General features: G+C 36.4%; 1 protein-coding gene across 4 annotated transcripts in view; it reads left to right on the plus strand.

Moving 5' to 3' along the window:
* Window positions 1–19,910, plus strand: part of rps6ka3 (ribosomal protein S6 kinase A3) — a 59,260-nt gene extending 39,350 nt beyond the window's left edge. Inside the window, exons 11-22 of one of the 4 annotated variants that reach the window (XM_062977234.1) lie at window positions 2,592–2,680; window positions 2,781–2,845; window positions 2,936–3,038; window positions 3,568–3,692; window positions 4,757–4,882; window positions 5,611–5,700; window positions 6,985–7,143; window positions 7,834–7,995; window positions 10,808–10,884; window positions 12,331–12,448; window positions 13,192–13,332; window positions 15,239–19,910. In XM_062977234.1, coding sequence (XP_062833304.1) covers window positions 2,592–2,680; window positions 2,781–2,845; window positions 2,936–3,038; window positions 3,568–3,692; window positions 4,757–4,882; window positions 5,611–5,700; window positions 6,985–7,143; window positions 7,834–7,995; window positions 10,808–10,884; window positions 12,331–12,448; window positions 13,192–13,332; window positions 15,239–15,361 — 1,378 coding nt within the window. In that variant the 3' untranslated portion in view covers window positions 15,362–19,910. The remainder of the gene's footprint in view (window positions 1–2,591; window positions 2,681–2,780; window positions 2,846–2,935; window positions 3,039–3,567; window positions 3,693–4,756; window positions 4,883–5,610; window positions 5,701–6,984; window positions 7,144–7,833; window positions 7,996–10,807; window positions 10,885–12,330; window positions 12,449–13,191; window positions 13,333–15,238) is intronic. The other 3 variants (XM_062977236.1, XM_062977237.1, XM_062977238.1) reach the window with 3 other exon arrangements.
* Window positions 19,911–21,338: the final 1,428 nt, after the last annotated feature.

Below are 21,338 nucleotides of genomic sequence, written 5' to 3' on the forward strand. Positions count from 1 at the left end.
TTATGGTTCCCTTTTGCAGCTCTAAGGAGAGTTGGGGGCTAAAGAATAGGACCCCAGCAAAGCCCTCCTAAGATGCATCTACACTGCAGAAGTAATGCAGTTTGACAGCACTCTTAACTGCCATGGCTCAGTACTATGCAATCCTGGAAGTTGTAATTTAGTGAGGCACCAGCATTCTTTTTCAAAGAAGGCTGAAGACCTTGTAAACTACCTCCCTCATGAATCCATAGCATTGAACCATAGCAGTGAAAGTGGTGTCAGACTGCATTAATTCCAGTGCATATTCACCCAAGGACTTTGGAATAACCTAATATGACCTATACTGTAAGCATGTATGCTGTTTGATCACACTGAGAATACCATTATTAATTGTATGGAATCCTGGGATTTGTAGTTTGGGGAGACATTTTATAGCATAGATTAATTCAAAGAAGTTGGGGCAGGATAAACAGGAGAGGCTCCTTGAAGTAAGGGTTACCTATTTCTCTGGTTTTCCTTTCGGTTGCTGGAAGATTTGGTGTCCTGACACTTTGGTTTTTAAAGGAGCAGTTCTAAGAAGGCTGCAATTGTAATGCACATCTTTTCTGGCCAAATTTCAAAGAGTGCACTTCTGCACATTACATTTTTTTAAATTTTATTTTATTTTAGTTTCAGGGTTTTGAAAATTGAGGTGCCCATTACATTCAGTGGCACACTAGATTCAAGTAAATACGGTAGTTAAGTACTTGTAAAGGCAATGTAAACTACTTTGCACAAAGGTCTAAAAAGTAATAAAGGAGATAGGAAAAATTCTTGATAGCCTGGAGATTTTTTTTTTTTCGTGTCAGTTGCTTCTGGAGTGAGAGAATTGGCCATCTGCAAGGACGTTGCCCAGGGGACGCCCGGATGTTTTTGATTTTTTTACCATCCTTGTGGGAGGCTTCTCTCATGTCCCCGCATGGAGCTGGAACTGATAGAGGGAGCTCATCCACACTCTCCCCAGGTGGGATTCGAACCTGGCAGCTTTCAGGTCAGCAACCCAACCTTCAAGTCACTTAGTCCATTACGCCATCTGGAGATGAAATAATTTAGTTCATCTCATATATGTTATATATTAAAAGCCATGACACATTAAAAACAATTAATGCCTAACAAATACAATTAAAAGTCCAAACTATATTTTACAAATATGTACTGTATTTTCAAGTAATAGTTAAGGAACATGGAGACTGATAGTACACATTCATATAGGTGGTTTTATTTATTTATTTATTTATTTCCAGCATTTATATCCCACCCTTCTCACCCAGAGGGACTCAGGGCGGCTTACACAATTGGCAACAATTCGATGCCGACAACATAGTTAAAATCATAACAATATATAAAATCCATTAAGAACAGTTAAATACAATATAAAATATAAGACATATGGTTAAATCCATTCATCCAAGATCCTCATGCTTTATCCATAAATCAGTCCAGGTTGGTATATCTGGAAGATAAAACAAGATATTTAAAGATTGGGTACAGTTTTCAAATATAGCCAGGAGAAGTTACTTTATTAAAAAGAATCCTTGGACTCCCTTATCACAACTTGTCATGTAGGGATCAATAATCTGAGCAAACCACCAATATGTGCAGATTTAAATAATCTTGATTCAGCAGCCTCAAAATACTTCGTAATTAGGTGTAATAGTTGTTATAGCATCAGATCAATGTGATCATTAAGAAGGCGAACAGTGTTTTATTTGTACAGATGTGTGCCCTGTGCTTGATTGGTATGAATAAACAAACAGTAAAGGGTTTTGTTTTGTTTTGTTTTTTCCCGCTGTGGTTTAACTTCTTTTTTCAGGAAGATGAGAAGGACAAGTACAATAAAGTAAGAGATTTAAAAACAAGCTTTCATTCATGGAGTTCTGTAATATAAATAGTCTCCAGTCGCGGAAGCCTACGTGCTTTGTGAATAAAACCAATTACAAGGCACGTATTTCCAAGAAGATTCTCTGTTGTAACACACAAAGTTTAATCATAACATTCCAAGCATATTGTGTGTGTCAGTTCACAGTAAATAGAGCTATAGTTTATCAGTGTTACTTTGCCAAATGCAGACTCATGAATTGCTTCCAGCCACATATCCAGGAAGGCAAAACTGTAATTTGTGGTGTTTCAAAAGAAACAGCAGTCAGCCTTTCCCATTTGGTTTCTGGGGATTCGGATGGCTTACGTCACTGGTTTAGGAATAAGTTCATTTCTTTAAACAGGATGTATTTCAACACAATCTAAGACATATGATTTAGTTTGCTAAAATACTGTTCTAAATCATTTAAATTTTGGGAACACATGCTCTATTTTGGATTATGAATGCCATCCATTGAAAAATAATAGTGGAAAATGCACATCAGCAGAAGCAAGAATGTTGGATTCTAATCTTGTGATTGTAGTGTCACATAGCTGGAACCAGAACATTTTAGATTTTATCTCTGCTCTTCATACTTTCTGTGCTATACCAGGTTTTCAAGTATCTGTTTTCTGGACAGTCTTATGCTGGAACAATTGAACATTGATTCTCATGATGAATGTTTATATGCTGTCAATGTGTTTTTATTATATAGAGCCAAACTTGGAATGCCCCAGTTTCTAAGCCTAGAAGCTCAGAGTCTTCTCCGAATGCTTTTCAAGAGAAACCCTGCAAACAGATTGGGTAAAGTATTTTATGGGTTTATCTAATTCAGCCCTTGGAATTAAATTAAATAATGACTTCTAATTTCTGCACTATTGTGCTTATTACTATCTCTCACTAGGAGCAGGTCCCGATGGTGTTGAAGAAATTAAGAGGCATCCATTTTTCTCTACAATTGATTGGAATGTAAGTTTACAGGACAGTTGAAATATTCTCACAGCATGCTTAAATTCATTATTTTACAGCCTTCTAATTTATTACATTTGCTTATCTTAGAAATTATACAGGAGAGAAATCAGTCCACCCTTTAAACCTGCAACTGGTAGGCCTGAAGACACTTTTTATTTTGACCCTGAATTTACCGCAAAAACTCCAAAAGGTGAGAAAATTGCTGCTTTTTGAACTGTCACATATGAAGGCTAGAGTTTGTTAAATAAAATAAATTCATTATAGAAATACCTTTAGCTTCTGTTGACTCTCATGGTTTAGTGTTAGCTCCTAAATAATTATCATTGTAATTTAGGTCTTCTTTGCTAAGGCTCATCTGTTTTTTGTGTCTTTCGGTTTGTATTTAGTTAGGACATGAAAGACAGCCTTCTCAAATACTAACCCTGTGCTTTTGAACTCTCTCTCTCTCTCTCTAGAGATTTATTCTTAAGGCTTTCTATCTTTTCTTCTTGTTGGCTTCCCTCCTCAAAAAAGAGGGGAGAAGAGAAGACACAAGTGTTTGTTAGAGTGTTTACTGAGTACAAGTTTGAGCTGTCAAGTTTTAATCTTCCATCATTAATGTGAACTTTATTTCAGACTTGTTATTGTGATTGTAATGTGTATGTTGTGTGAACTGTCCTGAACATTTTAATGGAACATTTCTGAAACATTAAAAAAAAAACCTTTTTTTCCATTTTCAGATTCACCTGGCATTCCACCCAGTGCTAATGCTCATCAACTTTTTCGGGGCTTCAGTTTTGTAGCCATTGCATCAGATGATGAAAGTCAAGCAATGCAGACATCTAGTGGGCATTCAATTGTTCAGGTGAATGTTTTTAATGAAGAACTATTTATATTAGTAAAACAATTTAAATAACTTTGATGTACTTGTACTGATGGTATACACAAGCACCTCCTAGTAACCATGTATCAGTATTAGGAGCACTATGTCAGTCAGTTCTAGCTGCTGGGAAACATGAGTGAGATAATATTATTGCACTTACATACTGCTGTGGACTTACTGTAGGTATCTGGTTTGTCACTGTTAGAACAGAATTCTGGATGGAGTGGATCTTTACCCTGTCCCTTTATTTATTTATTTATTTACAGCATTTATATTCCGCCCTTCTCACCCCGAAGGGGACTCAAGGCGGATCACATTACACATATAGACAAACATTCAATGCCTTTTAACATAGAACAAAGACAAGACAAACATAGGCTTCGAGCGGGCCTTGAACTCATGACCTCCTGGTCAGAGTGATTCATTGCAGTGATTCATTGCAGCTGCTCTCCAACCTGCGCCACAGCCCGAGCCCATCATGGCCACCCTTACGTTCTTCTGAACCAAGTATAAGCAGTTCAGTTTTATTTACCCCTTGTACAAAGCTATCTCAGTGGAGAAGGTGATACTTTCAGTATCAAGTGCTGAAAATGTTACATTGCAAAGTTATCCCAATAGAGAAGGTGATGCTTTTCAGTATCAAGGCACAAGACGTTAAATTAAAGCAGAAAATTGCAATTCATATTAGTCTGCTTTTTATCTCTAATTATGTGATGTATTTTGGTTCTGTTTGCTTAGTGCTCTTGCTATATGTGTGTCCAAACCAGAGGAATGTTCTTTATTATTCAGGTTTTATTAGAATGTTTCCCACTGTTTCATTATGATTGTTATTAGATAGCTTTGTTTTCTTTAAATACAAGAAATAATTCAGTGTATTTTTCAACAGTATTTTGTTTGCTTGAATATAGGTTCAGGCTGGAAAACAGATCAAAGATGAGCTAATACCTTTGTGTATATTAGGAATTATGCAGTACACTTTTTACTGGCAAGCAGTTAGCTAGTTAACATGTATAAGAATTCATTAATTGATAATGTTATTTTGGTAGCAGTTGCACAGGAACAGTATTCAGTTTACTGATGGATATGAAGTCAAGCAAGATATAGGAGTTGGTTCCTATTCGGTTTGCAAGAGATGTATACATAAAGCAACAAATATGGAGTATGCAGTAAAGGTAATTAATTCCTTATGCATGAATATTATTAGCATACTATTAGCATTATAAGATACTGTGAGATCATTGCAATAGGTATTTTGGGTAGAGATGAGGTTAAAATCTGACAGGTTTTTAAGTATGAATGTACTTAATTTGTAGTTCTTTAATCTGTGTGCCAATCGAAATGCAATTATATGTTGATATTTGCACTTTTGAATTTTACAATATATTTCTTGATATTAAAAGTACCCAAATACACATACACACGTGAATGTTAAGATTAACTGTGAGGGAAAACTATTCAGAAACACATTGTTTAAAAGAATGTATTTGAAGAACAGGGGAGAAGAATGCATATGATTTTGTTATTATGCAGTCTTCCTTAAAAACCACAGACTTGTTGGAAATGAGAGAAACAAATTTGAGGTGAGGTAAAATAAGACCCTGAAAAGGTAGATTCTTCCATCCTTTGTTATATTTGGGCTAGAGAAGCTGGGAAGAGCTGCCTTCTGCAAATGAAACGGTTGTAGATAGTGGGAAAGCATGACTCCAAACAACCTAATGAAGAAAACTAGTATGAGGACAGAGGAAAATTTTGTTTTAAAGGTGGCTGTCCCCACCAAAATCCAATTTGAATCTATGGCTTGAGAGATTTAAAGTAGTTGTTATAGATGTAACACAACCAAATCATTTGGGATATATGAAATAATATATTACGTCTTATTCAAATGTTTGTCCTGCTTTAGATTATAGATAAGAGTAAAAGAGACCCCACAGAGGAAATAGAAATCCTACTTCGATATGGACAACATCCAAATATTATTACTTTGAAAGATGTGAGTAGTTTCTGTCAGCTTCTTTTATAATTATGATTCATTTGTAAATGCCAGCATGATGCTTTTGACATATGCAGTGTTTTGTCATTATTTGTCAAGTCTGTTCCCTAGCTGTCTAGCAGTAACTCATCCTGTCTGGCATCCGTAGTGCAAAGTTCCATCTATTAATGGCAAATAACTTGAAGAATTAAGGGGTATTATCATTGTTTTTATAGTTAATCCTGGTTGATGACATGTTGATCTTATCTGCAAAAGCTTAGAATATACTCTTCTTTCTTCCCATAGCACTCCACATTATCTGCAATTCATGCATATCACATGACATCGTACTGACATGTTTTAGTTAAGCGCTTTGTTAACTTTCAAATTTAGCCCAAAATCTGTCTGAAAGTAATATTCATTATTTAAAAGTTTTGCAACTCAGAATATCTTAGGGATTCTTTAGATGCTGTGCCCTTTATTTGGCTAATGCTCAGCAGTATTCAGTAGCATTATTTGTCACATTTTGTAGTGGAGAATATGTGAAATAAGTACAATGGGTATTGATTTTAAAAGGGCTGCTCTGCAGTCTTGAGACACTTAGTTTAAGACAGGCATGGGCAAACTTTGGCCCTCCAGGTGTTTTGGACTTCAACTCCCAGAAATTGCAGCCAGCTTACTGGCTGTTAGGAATTGTAGTCCAAAATACCTGGAGGGACAAAGTTTGCCCATGCTTGGTTTAAAAGATGTATGTATTTTTTACACTTAACGCAAAGCCCCTTGTGGGAAAATTCTTCCAATTAAGATCGTCTGGATGATCCATTTCAGATAACGATATTATGGATAAAATACACATTAGGAAAGGAGGGTTTGATTTGTTGTATAAGTAAGTGCTTTGAATATGATTTTCCTGCTTCTTGGCAGGGAATTGGACTGGATGGCCCACGAGGTCTCTTCCAGCTCTCCGATTCTTAAGTTTTGATGAACTGTTGAAACAAATGATCCAACACCCATGGAAATTTTATCAATATGATAACTTATTTGTATTCCCTTTGTATAAACATAGTTATACAAAGGTTACAAGACTTCACATATATTACTTTTTATCATGAAATGCACTTATTAGTTGTTGTTATTGTATTACCCTTCTCCTCCCCCTCCCAAATAATGTTGCCCATTTTATTCACTTTTTTGCCAAACACTTCATTTGTCTGTTTTGCATTAGGGAGTATAAATGTGCTCCTTTCTGTTTGACACTTTCTCTATTTTTATGTGACTGATCACTTAAAATATGTTACGTTCCAGGTTTATGATGATGGAAAATATGTATATCTAGTAACAGAACTTATGAAAGGAGGAGAACTTTTGGATAAAATCCTTAGACAAAAGTTTTTTTCTGAAAGAGAAGCCAGTGCTGTCTTACTGACAATAACAAAAACAGTTGAATATCTTCATGCACAAGGGGTAAGTCTTTAAGAGTTCGTTATTTGAGCTGATATTTCTTTCTTGGTAGGATGTATTCTTCCATTACACTTTTTCACTGTATTTTATTTGAAATCTATAGTATTCTTTCTCTATCTTTAAATATTATTTAAATAGAGGCTAGTTGTAATGCAGACATACTTTGAAAGCAGAACAACAGCAACAATAATAACAAGAACAGCAAGAAGTTTTCAGGACTTGAGTGATTGGCACTGAAAACTGTTTCTCCATGGTGAAGGCTCCACCAGGCTGCCCAAAAATACACTGCAGGGTTAGAATTCACATTGCTGCATTTCCTTGGAATACTTCCAATACATTTTTGCTTCCTCCAATTCTAAATTATAAGAAATATTGTACAGGATATTTCCAGTCCACATCATCTATCAAACCATACCATCACTGGAATGATAAGATACAAAAAGACCAAAATTTGCATGTACTTTGAGAATGAGACATGGGATGCCTAAGGAGAAAACACTATGTGTAATTTTATAAAAACTAGTAGTTTATTCACCACAAACAGATTTCCAAGCAAAGGACCAAAAATTATTGTTGTATTGATTTCCCAAATATCACCCAAGGGAAGCTGGTATTGCAAATATTCTTTTTAAAACTTTTGTTAAATATTCCATGATTTCTGTGTAAAACAGTCGTGTTTGTTTGCTTTTTAAGGTGGTGCACAGGGACCTAAAACCCAGCAATATCCTTTATGTCGATGAATCAGGCAATCCAGAATCAATTCGAATCTGTGATTTTGGGTTTGCAAAGCAATTGAGAGCTGAGAATGGCCTTCTAATGACTCCTTGTTACACAGCAAATTTTGTTGCTCCTGAGGTAAATTATCAGGGTTTTTTTTAGATATGGAGGGAGGGAGCATATATAGGTATGATTTCAGTTGTGATAGTTGCTCTCTTCCCTAATGTAGGACCATGCATGCCAAAACACATAGCTTTCTGAGTTTTAAGCATATCTTGAACTTCTGTGCTTCTTTTTAAGACGTTTGAGGCAGTTGATAAGGCACAAAATAATAATACAAGTGGTCTCTCCCTCCCCATTTCTTACTGAATACCAGGTGGTGAAACAAATAAACCTTTCCCATAACGCAATCTTTATCAAGGCAGTTTCCCTGTAATTCTGTATTATTCTTCACTACCAGTTATAAATTACTTACTTTGAATGATATTTTCTTGTTTTTTTATGCTCCAGTAATGGTAATACTATGATTTTTTAATACTGTTCAAATTGCTGTGACAGCATCCTGATACAAAAAAAATCCTCAACTTTATTATTGTTATTATTGACACAAAGACACAGTATGGCACAGCAAATGAGATATATATATATGCTGGATTTTGTATCACAAAATCACAAGTCAAACACTGTGGGATATATTTTCGGATGATGCGTGCAGATTACAGTAAGGTGGCCTTTTGCAGTTGACAGATCGTGATTTTGTCAATGTTTATTGTTTCCAAATGCTGGCTGAGATCTTTTGGCATGGCATCTAGTGTGCCGATTACCACCGGGACCACCTGTACTGGTTCAGTTTTGAGGTCCTGATAAAGGCTGAGTTTTTCCTGTTCTTTTTTGTCAATTCGACTGTCACCTGGTATGGCGACATCAATAATCCCAACTTTTTTCTTTTCCACAACTGGGGTCTGGCGTGTTGTGTTCCAAAACTTTGTCAGTCTGGATTCGAAAGTCCCACATTTTTGCGTGTTCATTTTCCACAACCTTTGCAGGTTTGTGATCCCACCAGTTCTTTGCTACTGGTAGATGGTACTTGTGACATAAATTCCAATGAATCATTTGGGCCACATAATTGTGCCTCTGTTTGTAGTCCATCTGTGCGATTTTCTTACAGCAGCTGAGGATATGATCAATGGTTTCATTTATTTATTTATTTACATCTCTTTTACCCCGCCCTTCTCACCTGGAGGGACTCAGCTTCTTTGCACATTCTGCATTTTGGGTCATTAGCTGATTTTTCGATCTTGGCCTTAATTGCATTTGTTCTGATGGCTTGCTCCTGGGCTGCAAGAATCAGGCTGTCTCCTTCTTCAGTGTTCCATTCATGAGCCATAGCCAGGTCTTCTCCTTATCAACTTCTCCTTCAATTTTGTCAAGGAACTGTCCATGCAATGCTTTGTTGTGCCAGATATCAGCTCTGGTTTGTAATGCAGTTTTCTTGTACTGATTCTTTGTCTGCTGTGCTTTGAGAAGTTTCTGATTTTTTACTTCAATCAAAGTAGGTTCTTCACTTTCCTTTAAATATTCGACTGCTTGTTTTACTTGTAAAAGTCCTCTGCCACCAGACCTTCTAGGCAGATATAGCCGGTCGACATCACTGAGAAGATGCAGTGAGTGATGAATGGTCATGAGATTATTATTATTATTTGAAACACAACAAGATGAGTCCACAGCAGACACTCTGCTGGCTGTTGAATTGGATCACACATCGGACACTTCCCAAGTGTCTAGGACTGTGTGATGTATCGGCGAAGTCCCAGAGTAGCTTGACTTGCTCATTCTCTGTAACTTTTTCTGGCTTGTGATCCCACCAGTTCTTTGTCGCAGGCAGATGGTATTTGTGGAACAAGTTCCAATGAATCATTTGAGCAACGGTGTTTTGCCTCTTATAGTCTGTCTGTGCGATCTTTCTGCAGCAGCTGAGGATGTGATCTATTGTTTCATCTGCTTCCTTGCAGAGTCTACATTTGGGATCTGTCGTCGACTTTTCAATTTTGGCTTTGATGGCATTGGTTCTAATGACTTGTTCTTGGGCTGCCAGAATCAGGTCCTCCGTCTCCTTTTTCATAGTTCCATTTGTGAGCCACAGCCATGTTTTTTCTTTGTCAATTTGGCTCTCAATTTTTCCCAGGAACTATCCATGGAGAGCCTTCTTTCGCCAATTTTCTCTTCTGCTCTGGATTGTGTTTTTACGGTATTCACTCTTTGTCTTTTGCACTTGAAGCAGTTTACTACTGTTGACTTCCCTCAATGTTGGTTCTTGACTGCCTTTCACATAATCTGCCAGGGCATGTTTCTCTTCCTCTACCGTTTGTTTCACTTGCAGAAGCCCTCTGCCTCCTGATTTTCTGGGCAGGTAAAGTCTGTCGATATCACTACGCGGGTGTAATGAGTAGTGAATTGTCATCAGTTTTCTTGTCTTTCTGTCCAGATCATCTAGCTCTGCTTGTGTCCAGTTCACAATTCCAGCAGTGTATCTAATGACGGGGATGGCCCAGGTGTTGATAGCCTTGATCGTATTTCTGCCATTTAATTTGCTCTTCAAAACCTTTCTGACTCTTTGGATATATTTTTGCTGACCACATTTTTCACATTATTATTATTATTTCCTGCCTCTCATTGCAGTTCACAACACAATTAAAAAACATGAACATTACAAAAATTCAACATATACACATATTTCTATAGAAGATCCATATTAAAACTGCATTTCTATCAATACCTATTTAAATACAGAAGTAATTGTTTTAGTGAAGTAACTTGTTTAAGAATTCATACATTTTAAATATTTGGAATGAAAGAAGTCCACATTTTTCACTTTTCAATAACAGTATAAAAAAACTAAAGAAATATATTTTCTAACCATATAAACAAATGAACAATTTACTTTCCATAGGTTTTAAAAAGGCAAGGCTATGATGCCGCATGCGACATATGGAGTCTTGGTGTTCTTCTTTATACGATGCTGACTGGGTATGTTTGCAAGTGCTTAAGTTAATAATTCTTACATAAATTTTAAAAGGGGTTGAGTTCCTTTTATTGCAGCTCATTCAAACATTATAAAAACCAAACAAACATACCACAAAACTGGATTATGTCAAGCAGTGCTGCCACTGATGTCATATCCCCAGCTTGATTTAATTCCTTCAGGCAGCCATATTTATAGAGGAGACACAGTTGGAATAAGTTTAAATGTACTGTTAATTTTGTAGAAAATATTACAGCAGTATCCATAGTGAAGAGCAGAGATATCACACTGGCAAGGAAGGTCCGCATAGTTAAAGCAATGGTATTCCCCGTAGTAACCTATGCATACAGGAGCTGGACCATAAGGAAGGCTGAGCAAAGGAAGATAGATGCTTTCGAACTGTGGTGTTGGAGGAAGATCCTGAGAGTGCCTTGGACCGCAAGAAGATCCAACCAGTCCATACTCCAGGAAATAATGCCTGGCTGCTCACTGGAGGAAAGGATATTAGAGGCAAAGATGAAGTACTTTGGCCACATAATGAGAAGACAGGAAAGCTTGGAAAATATCATAATGCTGGGGAAAGTGGAAAGAAAAAAGAAGAGAGGCTGACCAAGGGCAAGATGGATGGATGATATCCTTGAAGTGACTGGCTTGGCCTTGAAGGAACTGAGAGCGGCGACGGCCAACAGGAAGCTCTGGCATGAGCTGGTCCATGAGGTCATGAAGAGTCGGAAGCGACTAAATGAATAAACAACAATTCACAGAAAACTCCTACTCTGTAAGCATGGATGTCTGCTATAGAGGGATACATCATCACGGGCACTGCTATTTGGTTTGACTACCTCCTTACTCATGTCATAAGCTCCTCACGTTTAATACTGTGGGAACAGTGGTTTTCTTTTTCTTATGGTGTTAGAGACCCAAAGTGAATCTTCTCCTAGGAAAAGCAAAGGTCCCGGGTTACTATTTTCAGTCCTATACTAAGGACTAAATCCATCTATTGATCCCAGTTAGAGTAAACTTACTGAATGAATGGAAATTATTTCTCAGTAGACTCATACTAGAATTTTTGTTAAAAATCAAGCCACAGAACCCAGGTCAACTTATTCATGGGTCAGTATGAGTACTACTGTATACTTTTTTTTTTTGCTGGAGATGACTATGGAACCTATCTGCTTCTGCCTTGTGAATAAATGAACCGGAGAGCTGAAGCCACTACTGCCTGAAAAGCAGAAGTGAGTGGCTTACAGCCAAACATTTTGGAGCATTTCAGATGCTCAACCTATACCAATGTCTGCACTTCTGTATAATCTGCATCTTGCTTTGTTTCCTAACCTCTAGAACCATTTCTATTACGTGTTCCTGTTGTTTATAATTTTAGTGCTACCCTGTGATAGTTGAAATGCATCAAGGAATTTGTAATAATACTACATTTTTTATGTTTAAATTAGCTACACTCCTTTTGCAAATGGTCCTGATGATACTCCTGAAGAAATTTTGGCACGAATAGGCAGTGGCAAGTTCTCTCTTACTGGTGGATACTGGAATTCTGTTTCTGATACAGCTAAGGTAGGTATATGTATTAAATGCATTTTGTATAAAATATAGTCTAAAATTGTTTAAACTAGGGGTGACCTACTTCTTAGTCTCCAGATTTAGTGCTGTGCTAACTTGAGTTGGTAGGAACAGTACAGTATCTATAGGACTACAAAATATCCACTCTTTTTAGCCAGTTAGGTCTGAGACCTTGAGATAATTATTGATTGTCCTATTATTAAAATAAACATGAGACAGTTAGGAAGCATTTGCATTAAAAACAGAGTACAAGCTTTAATTTGTGTTTTGTGCCTCAAGGATATTTTTGTGCAATTTAACCATATTCTGGGTCACCTTTTGGGTATGGGGTGCACTGTTGCTTTTGGAGGGTTTGTTTTGTTTTGTTTTGTTTTTAGTAAAAGCAATATTGAAATTTGCGAATAGTTGGGGGCTTGGAAGGCCGGTGCAAAGAGAGTGTGATACTGTATGCACCCCATAGGCCACACTTTCTCCACCACTTCTTAATAATGCCTTGCAATTATAATAGGACCTAGAGGCATTCCATTGTTATTATTTCATCACTATTCTGCTTTCTTGCTAACTAACTTTCATTCTTGTACTACTGAGGAGATATCTAGAAATATGAGTAACTTGAAATATTTTCTGTTATCTGTATGTAAGAACAACTTATACTTTCTTGAGATTGAAAATTTCACACTTGTTGCATGTTGCAACCCATAAACCTTGTTTGTTCCATTTCAATTTATTGTCTACAGGACTTGGTTTCAAAAATGCTTCATGTTGATCCCCATCAGAGATTGACTGCTGCCCAAGTCCTAAGACATCCATGGATTGTTCATTGTGACCAACTGCCTCAGTTTCAATTAAATAGGCAAGATGCTCCACACCTCGTGAAGGTAAATAAAACAAACTGCTCAAACTGCATGTCCCTAATGTTTTCTAAAGCATCTTGTGCTGGCTGCATTTTTGTTCCATTATTGTTTATCTTCTCATTTCCTCCCCCCTGACAGACTACTATGCACTACCATTTTCTTGTTTATATCGATTAGATTTTCTTAGGATAATTACTTCCTTCAGTGCTGATTTCTTCATTTACCAAGGAATTTTTTTATCATTAGACAGATCAGGTAGAAATGCACAAGGTTTTAACAGCTGTATAAAAAGCTGAACTGCCTTTATCTTTCTTTCTTTCTGTTTTGTTTTGTTTTGTTTTTTGTTGTTATTGTTGCTAATTTTGGTCCAGCAGGCTAAGAGTTCAGTTGGGAAATACTTTGGCACAGACATTCCTTTCTTGCTCTTTTTCATATATCTGAGCTTATATCTTTAGAAAGATATATTTTTAAGTTTGACTTAAACCATGGTGCATTAAGTCAACTCGGTAGGGGTGAAGTAAAGCTCATGCAAGGGGGGAGAGTAGAGAAGCAAGCAAGCCTGTTGGATCTGCCTTCCCATCCTTCCACCAGGATAAATCCAACTTCCCATTGGCATAATTTTCATAACACAATTTCTCTCCCTTCCATTCTGCAGTGTATCATGCTTTCCCCAAAACAACTTCAGAAGTGTGGTGAGGGAGAAATATTGGCAATGGGGAGAATAGTCTGCCTTCCTTGTTTTACTGAATTCTTTTGTTCCCTAAAAGGATATCCATCATTGAAACCTTCCCAATTTTAAGTAGTTATCTGATTGTGTACTTTTATCCTGAGGACTAGGAGAATCAATTGCTCAGAATAAAAATGATAGAAGGGCTGAGTGTAGGCATCATCATCATCATAAATTTTCATTTATTACCCACATCTTCTTTTGCCTCAAGATGGGGCACAACAAATACATCTAGAAAATCACATTTTAAACCATTGTTAAAGTACAACCATAAAATCATATAAAACATACATACAGTATTCCCTCACTATTTCGCGGTTCACTTTTCACAGATTCACTGTTTTGCGGTTTTTCAATAAACTCTAAAAGACTATTATAAATAATAAAAAATACATTTTACAGCCTAAGGAAGGGAGGACGAAGAAGCCAAAGGGAGAGAAAAGGAGCCCAAGCGGCAATGGGAGGAGAAGGAGGCGGTGTATCAACACACGATTGGTTGATAAAGACTTAAAATGGTGTATAACTACTAAAATTATGTATAAATATTAAAATAAATATAGCGTCCCTACTTCGCAGATTTTCACTTATTGCGGGTGGTCCTGCAACCTAACCCCAGCGATAAGTGAGGGAACACTGTATATTAAAATACCTGAGACAAAGGTTGAAACACAATGAATATGTGATTTAAAAGCCATTGTAAAAACCGACTGGGTAGGCCTGCCAGAAAGGATAGGTCGTCAGTTGTGTCTTAAATATGACAGCTGATCTAGCGGTCATATTTCTTCCGGCAGGTCATTCCATGGTCTTGGGTTAACTGACGAAAAGGTCCTCTGGGTGATGGTCGCTAGTTGGGTTCTGGCAGGCTGGAGTAGCCACCCCTCAAAGGATCTCAGTGTCCTAAGGCATGGATTGTACGGGAGAAGGCGATCTTGTAGGTAACCTGAATCCAAACCATGTAGGTCAAAACCAACACTTTGTACTTTTCCCAGAAGTTAAGTAGCAACCATTGGAGTGACTTTAATAGGTGTAATATGCTCACTCCTAGATGTTCCTGTAATTAGGCATGCCATTAGTATTTATGTGACCATCTGTGACAAAATCCCACATTATCAAAAACAATTGCATGTTTAAGATAAAATTAATCCTGAATCAATCAGGATTTTAATGACCGACACCTCACAATTTTAATCCTTTTATTTTTAGGGTGCCATGGCTGCTACATACTCAGCATTGAACCGCAATCAGTCTCCAGTTTTAGAGCCAGTTGGCCGTTCTACCCTCGCTCAACGAAGAGGCGTCAAAAAAATTACCTCAACTGCTCTGTGAAGTGACCTCATCTGAAAAATGTGGTACCATAATAAGATGATAGCACAAATCATGGCAACAGGTAGCACATATCCGAAGTACCTGCAAGCACACTGTTCCCGCTGGTACCTGTTATGCTGCTGCTCCTGCTTTCATCTTTTTCCCCCTCTTTAAACTCTTGATGAAAAACATTGCCCTCCAGATGGAATATACTGTCAAATCAATGGAAAAGGAACTGTTCATGAAGACGAAGTAGAATTCTGAACACCTCTCTTCTGTCACATTAAATACACTGAATAAAGCACTTGACACCAATAACATTATTTTTATAGGCAATGTTTCTTCTCCCTTAAAAATATTCTTCATTACATGTGTGGATGGACAGTTTATGTTAAGCACTTAGCTTAAACGATATGTTTATATTAGCACTATATAATTTGTGCCATCCAGCATTTTATATGTTTTTGTAAACTTTTCATAACAGTACATTTTTGCACTGTTTCCTTTGAAATGCCTTCTATTTAGACTAATCAATTTTGGGAATTAAATCTGATTAAAATGGTTAATCAGAATGTTTGGACATCTCTAAAACAGCTTGACTGTTAAACAGCTATTGAATGTAATTCTGTGAATGTTTTTCTTTGCCTGTGTCTTTCCACAGGCACTTTGTTGGAAGTAATGGGAAACTAGAGCTGTTGTGGCATTCAATGGCGTAAGTTTCTCACTGTCGCTCATGCAACCAGCTCTGTATTAAAGCAAAAAACAACAACTAATTGTATGTTTCCACTGTGGATATCTTCTTTTGGACATTGGAAACCTTGGAAAAATTGTTTCATTTCAGTTCCTTTTAGTTATAACTGATAATTCTTTTAATGTTGCTGCTTTAAGTGCAAGGGAAATTCCTGCTCAACAACAATAGCATGAGAAGTGCCGAGTTCGAAGCTAAAACAGAGCTTTGTCCAGTAATAGCTAATTAGAAAAATGTATTGAGTTCAGGAAGACATCAGTGGCAAGTCTGTTGCATTTTGGCTGCTTTAGCTAATTTCAAAACCAAATCAGAAACCAAATGAGATGTGAGGTGAATGGGATGTGCCCAGTATCTTCAATCTATTGATGGTGATTCTGCTGTCAAAACTGGGCTTTTTATTAGCATTGCTGCTCTGTAGACTAGCACCATTTGTATTTATGGAATATAATAACAATCTAAGCAATCAAACATACATACAGACTTTAGGAAACCCTGTTGAACACAGCAGAACCTATTTCTTGGCCTTGCTTCCATTTTCACAGGAAGAGAAATGGTCTCTGTCCAACTTATCATTTTGACTTGACTGGGGTGCTTGTTTTGTAGGGAAATACTGAAGTTGCATTATGAAGAATACAGTGTTGTGAAGAACAATATGATTTTGATGAATTATCCCAGTGTTCTGCCAAAGAAATTATTTTTATGTAATAATATTTCTCTGTCTTGTATTTTGTCAATGACTTAGTTTCAGTTTATAGTGTGAAAAATTAAGATGGAAAACAGAAGCAAAATAGGTAGTAATAGGCTTGTCTTTCCTGTCAACACTGAGTCTCACAGTCTTCCTTTTGCTTTTGTAGTACTTTCCATCACTTTACCTCATGCTTATGCCTTACACATGTATACTATTTTTGGCTTTATTTTGTCAGGTTATCATAGCATTTATTTATAACTGGTCATTTAAAAGTCAATATACCTTTTTCTGTCAGCATCAGAATAGTTTGCATTTATCCTTTTGCTCGTAATTCTTCTAGAAGCCACTATGTTAGACACCCAGGGGCCTTTAAGTAATACCTTGCTGTTGGTTAGTTCTTCTGAAATCCAGTTTTCTTCTGTTACGCTTGAAAATTCTTCAGATTTATTTTTGCATACAAACTTTGTTGCAGTGATAAATCCAAAACTGGTGTTCTCTAAATTATGACCTCACTGCTGTGAAAAAAGGAAGTTGTTACTTATGATGATGATGATTTTTCTGACCACTTTATAGTGATGTAATATTACTTCATTGCCTGGATGAATACCTGATACTCTTTATTCCTCTCTTATATGATTTGGAGTTTTCCTTGCAAAGAATGAACAATGTAGATTGTCACAGTTGGTTTTTCTTTGTTTGATCTATAAGATATTTGATCAGATTATTTTTATTTCTCAACTCAATTTTTCAACAGATTAATATTTTAGCTCTGCAGCTTGGAATATGTGCAATTTATTAGAGTATTCATTAACTACAGGTTTATTATGAAAGTAATACCTCTGAAGTTCATATGATGCAGAGCATAATGACATACACATTCTGGTGTGGTTTTAGATTTTAAAGAGCTAAAAAGCTGAACATATTCCAATGGAAGCATAAAACTTAAAGCAGTAAAAAGAACATGAGTACATTATATGATTTCCTGTAAAATTAGGTTTATTTTGGTGTTATCATGGATGGACTGGTTGCCATTGGAACATGCCTATCATGTTTTTAAAATGGGTAAGAATGCTGTGAAACACTCAGAACTATTGATAGAAAATGTTGCAATGTCTTTAGAAATTCTTCTTAAAGAAAAAATATAAGTCATTGGTTGCTTATTGGTAAAGCTTAGGTGACAATAAGTTGTAATTCAAGAAAAAGCTTGGGAAAATGCAGCAATATCAGTAACCTATGGTTCTTACTGCCAGTTTTCAGAATTTAGCTAAACAAATCTAGTGTGAGGGTAGCGATTTTTCAGGAACTACTTTGTTATGGAGGCATTTTATCAGGTGTTTTAAGGGTGCTAGTCCTTTTGCACTTTGCCGTAATGTCTCACTATAATCATAATTTTATTTTTGTAGATAGAGGCTTTTCATTTTCCATTCAGCTTCTCTCAGAAAAGAAGTCTGATATTTAAATTATCACTTTAAAATGTTATGTTTGCAAAATAATGTGTGTTAGATTCAGGCATATCTATTCATAGACTGTTTATTTGGGCTTTATTTCAACCCGTTTCTAAATCAGTGTCACTCAGGCTGGAATCTGAAATACATGTTCTGGGCAGCAGTCCATAATGAATACAGTAGTAAATCCTACTGTAAATCCCTTTGATTAAACATGCAACCAGATTATGTTTGACCTCCTCTTTGGACATTTCCAAGTGACCCAAGAAAAATGTGAATTCTGTCTCTATTATTACCTTACCAATTGTCTTTTTCTTACACAGACATAAGGACCCTTTCCTTTACCTGATCTCTTCTTTACAATTTAGCATTTTGGTCAATGTTTTGTAGCAATAATCTTGACTTCTTTCAAACAAGACATATTCAAACTTTAAGAATTTCAGCTTTTCTTTAACCATGTAAAACATTTTTTAAATCCTTTGAACTCATTTTACATCCCAGTGTGATCACAACACATTCAGAATGCTATTTAAGTATAACATTAGGCAAAGTTTGCCCTTTTCTTAAAAGTCTCTGGCCCTTTATCTGCCATTCCTTTGGTCAACTTTCTTAAACATTTACAACTAAAGTACTATATGAGAGAGCATTAGAAAATACAACTGAATTGAAAAAGAACATGGTTTTGAAATTTCTGAGAGTAATAACCAGGCTACACTACTATCACTTTGCTGCATTTCTCCTTTGGATTGCTGATTCAACCACAGTTTCTAAAACAGAAAAAGTTACTATAACATATTCTATACTCTCCTTTAATTCTTGAAACTTTCAATTAGATAGCTAAACAATATAATAAATGATTACTTGTAGTTTCAAGATCAGGGCAAAAGAAAACAGATTTGCTATTCTTACCCTTGTTAGATTAGCAGCCTAGTAAAGAGTAAACACATACAATGTTTAAAACTGATTTTTAAATAACAAAATCAGGGTGTAAGAAAATAAACATAGTTTTTTTGTTATTGTACATGTAGATCAACCGAAGCAATGCTTTTCTGATAATGAAAAGGTTTTTAAAGCATGTCAATCCTTCATAAGCAGTAATGAATAGCTTTTAACTCATGAAAGTGTATATGCTAGCTTTATCTTGATATGTCTGACCTAATCAAAGGGAAAATACACTCATGAGGGATGTAATTATTTTACAGTTTTAGTGAAGGGGTGGGGAGGGAATCTACGTAGAGATTTTTTTTAATATCAGAAAAAAATATTTTTCTACACTTCTTTACAATCATTCTTTATAATGACTTCTTCAGCATGGCATGCAAGTCTGAGATACAGTGTCAGGAATTTGACTGTGCTATATCTTTAGAGCAAAAAAATTAAAATAGCATCTGACAGGTGCTTTATATTAGCATCATGGAACTGAAATGTTGGTTGTGTTCTTTGTCATCAAGTCAACTTTGACTAATGGCAACCCTGTGAATGAGCGAGGCCTCCAGAGGCAACAATGTACTGTTTTACTGAAAGCTATGTATGTTTCCCAGAATACTGTATATGTGTAATCAGAATTGTTCCAGACATAACCACAGAAGAGCCTGGAAAAATTACTATTGCTTGTATCCTTGTCAAAATGCAAGTTTTGTAGTCTTCAAAAGAAGCCGAATTTATACAGCAAGTAAACTTTTAAAACTATGTGTGTGTGTGTGGCTATATTCTTAATAACTATATGAAATTTCTGTGCTAGTATTTTGCCAAAATCCCCTCACTAAGTAGTGGCATCTTAAAGATTAACCTGTTTGCCAGGACCTTTCATACACTATTTGCATGAAGTGCCACCTTAGTTAGCAGATCACTTGAACACTTGGTGAGTGAATAATGTGGGTTGAGGTATAATCAGTGGGATAAGAGGAAACTCAAATACACTTAGTTTAGAAGCATAAAAAGTTGGTTGTTTAAACATTTTATTAATAATACAGTTGCACACATTTATGCATCAGTTTATTGAGATAAATAATGGCCTGATGCCACCAAGTTTTTGTTCTTTCTTTTTATTTTTGTTGCAATGCAATATTCAAACAACACAGAGTTAGGGAAAACTTCATACCAATACCTACCTACAATAGTAAGCAATCTCAATTATATACATAACAAATAATATAGGAGGCTTGTAAAAGGTTGCTATTTCCAACAATATTGATATCAAAGGTGTCCTTTAAAAGGGGGAAGCACTTAGAAAAACATGTTAACCTGCTCTTGTGTCAGAACTGGCACCAATTTTGATTGAAGTCTGGTGAGGCCCCCTTCCCCACCATAAGCACAGGTGACCTTACAAAGGGACGAGATTAGTGATAGGGAATAGTGGGGATGACCAGGAGACTGGAATATAGCAAAACAACTTTCACAAGAGACTGAAGGAAATTTAGTAGAAGGCATTTGGACATCAGTCACCAAAAATACAAAGATTTCTGTGGGCAAAGGTTTTAATAGGTAATGACAAAAACACTAGCCAAATTAACAATTCAATTGGAAAGTAAATTGCTTACAATAAAAGCAAATCAAAATACGTATTTTCTACATGCAAAATAATTGAGTAAACGGTGACTAAGAAGTAGATGTATACCGTAATTGTGCAAGGCATCCCACTTGTTTAATCGTTAAGTCGCTTCCGACTCTTCGTGACCTCATAGACCAGCCCACTCCAGAGATTCTTGTCGGCCAACGCCACCCCCAGCTCCTTCAAGGTCATCCCACTACAATATAGTCATCTGAATGATTAGTTAAGTGGAGCCCACCATGATCTCTCCTCAAACCTTTGGAGAAATTGCCCATTTGGAATCCCTATGTGATGTTCCAAAGCCAAGGTTATTCTATCAGCATTTCGCTGATGGAGCAGTGAGTGCCAGTATAGTGTCAGTTCATGGCTCAAAGTTGGGAATGAATTTTCTCACAGCTCTAGATGAACCAAAGGTGAGTTCTGCAGCACATGAACTATACATGCATAGGAAGGCTACCTTGTACACGCACAATATTTTAGGGTTTTTTTCGTGTCAGGAGTGACTTGAGAAACTGCAAGTTGCTTCTGGTGTGGGAGAATTGGCTGTCTGCAAGGTCGTTGCCCAG

The sequence above is a fragment of the Anolis carolinensis genome, chromosome 3 (assembly GCF_035594765.1).
Source record: "Anolis carolinensis isolate JA03-04 chromosome 3, rAnoCar3.1.pri, whole genome shotgun sequence".
NCBI classification, from domain to species: domain Eukaryota; kingdom Metazoa; phylum Chordata; class Lepidosauria; order Squamata; family Dactyloidae; genus Anolis; species Anolis carolinensis.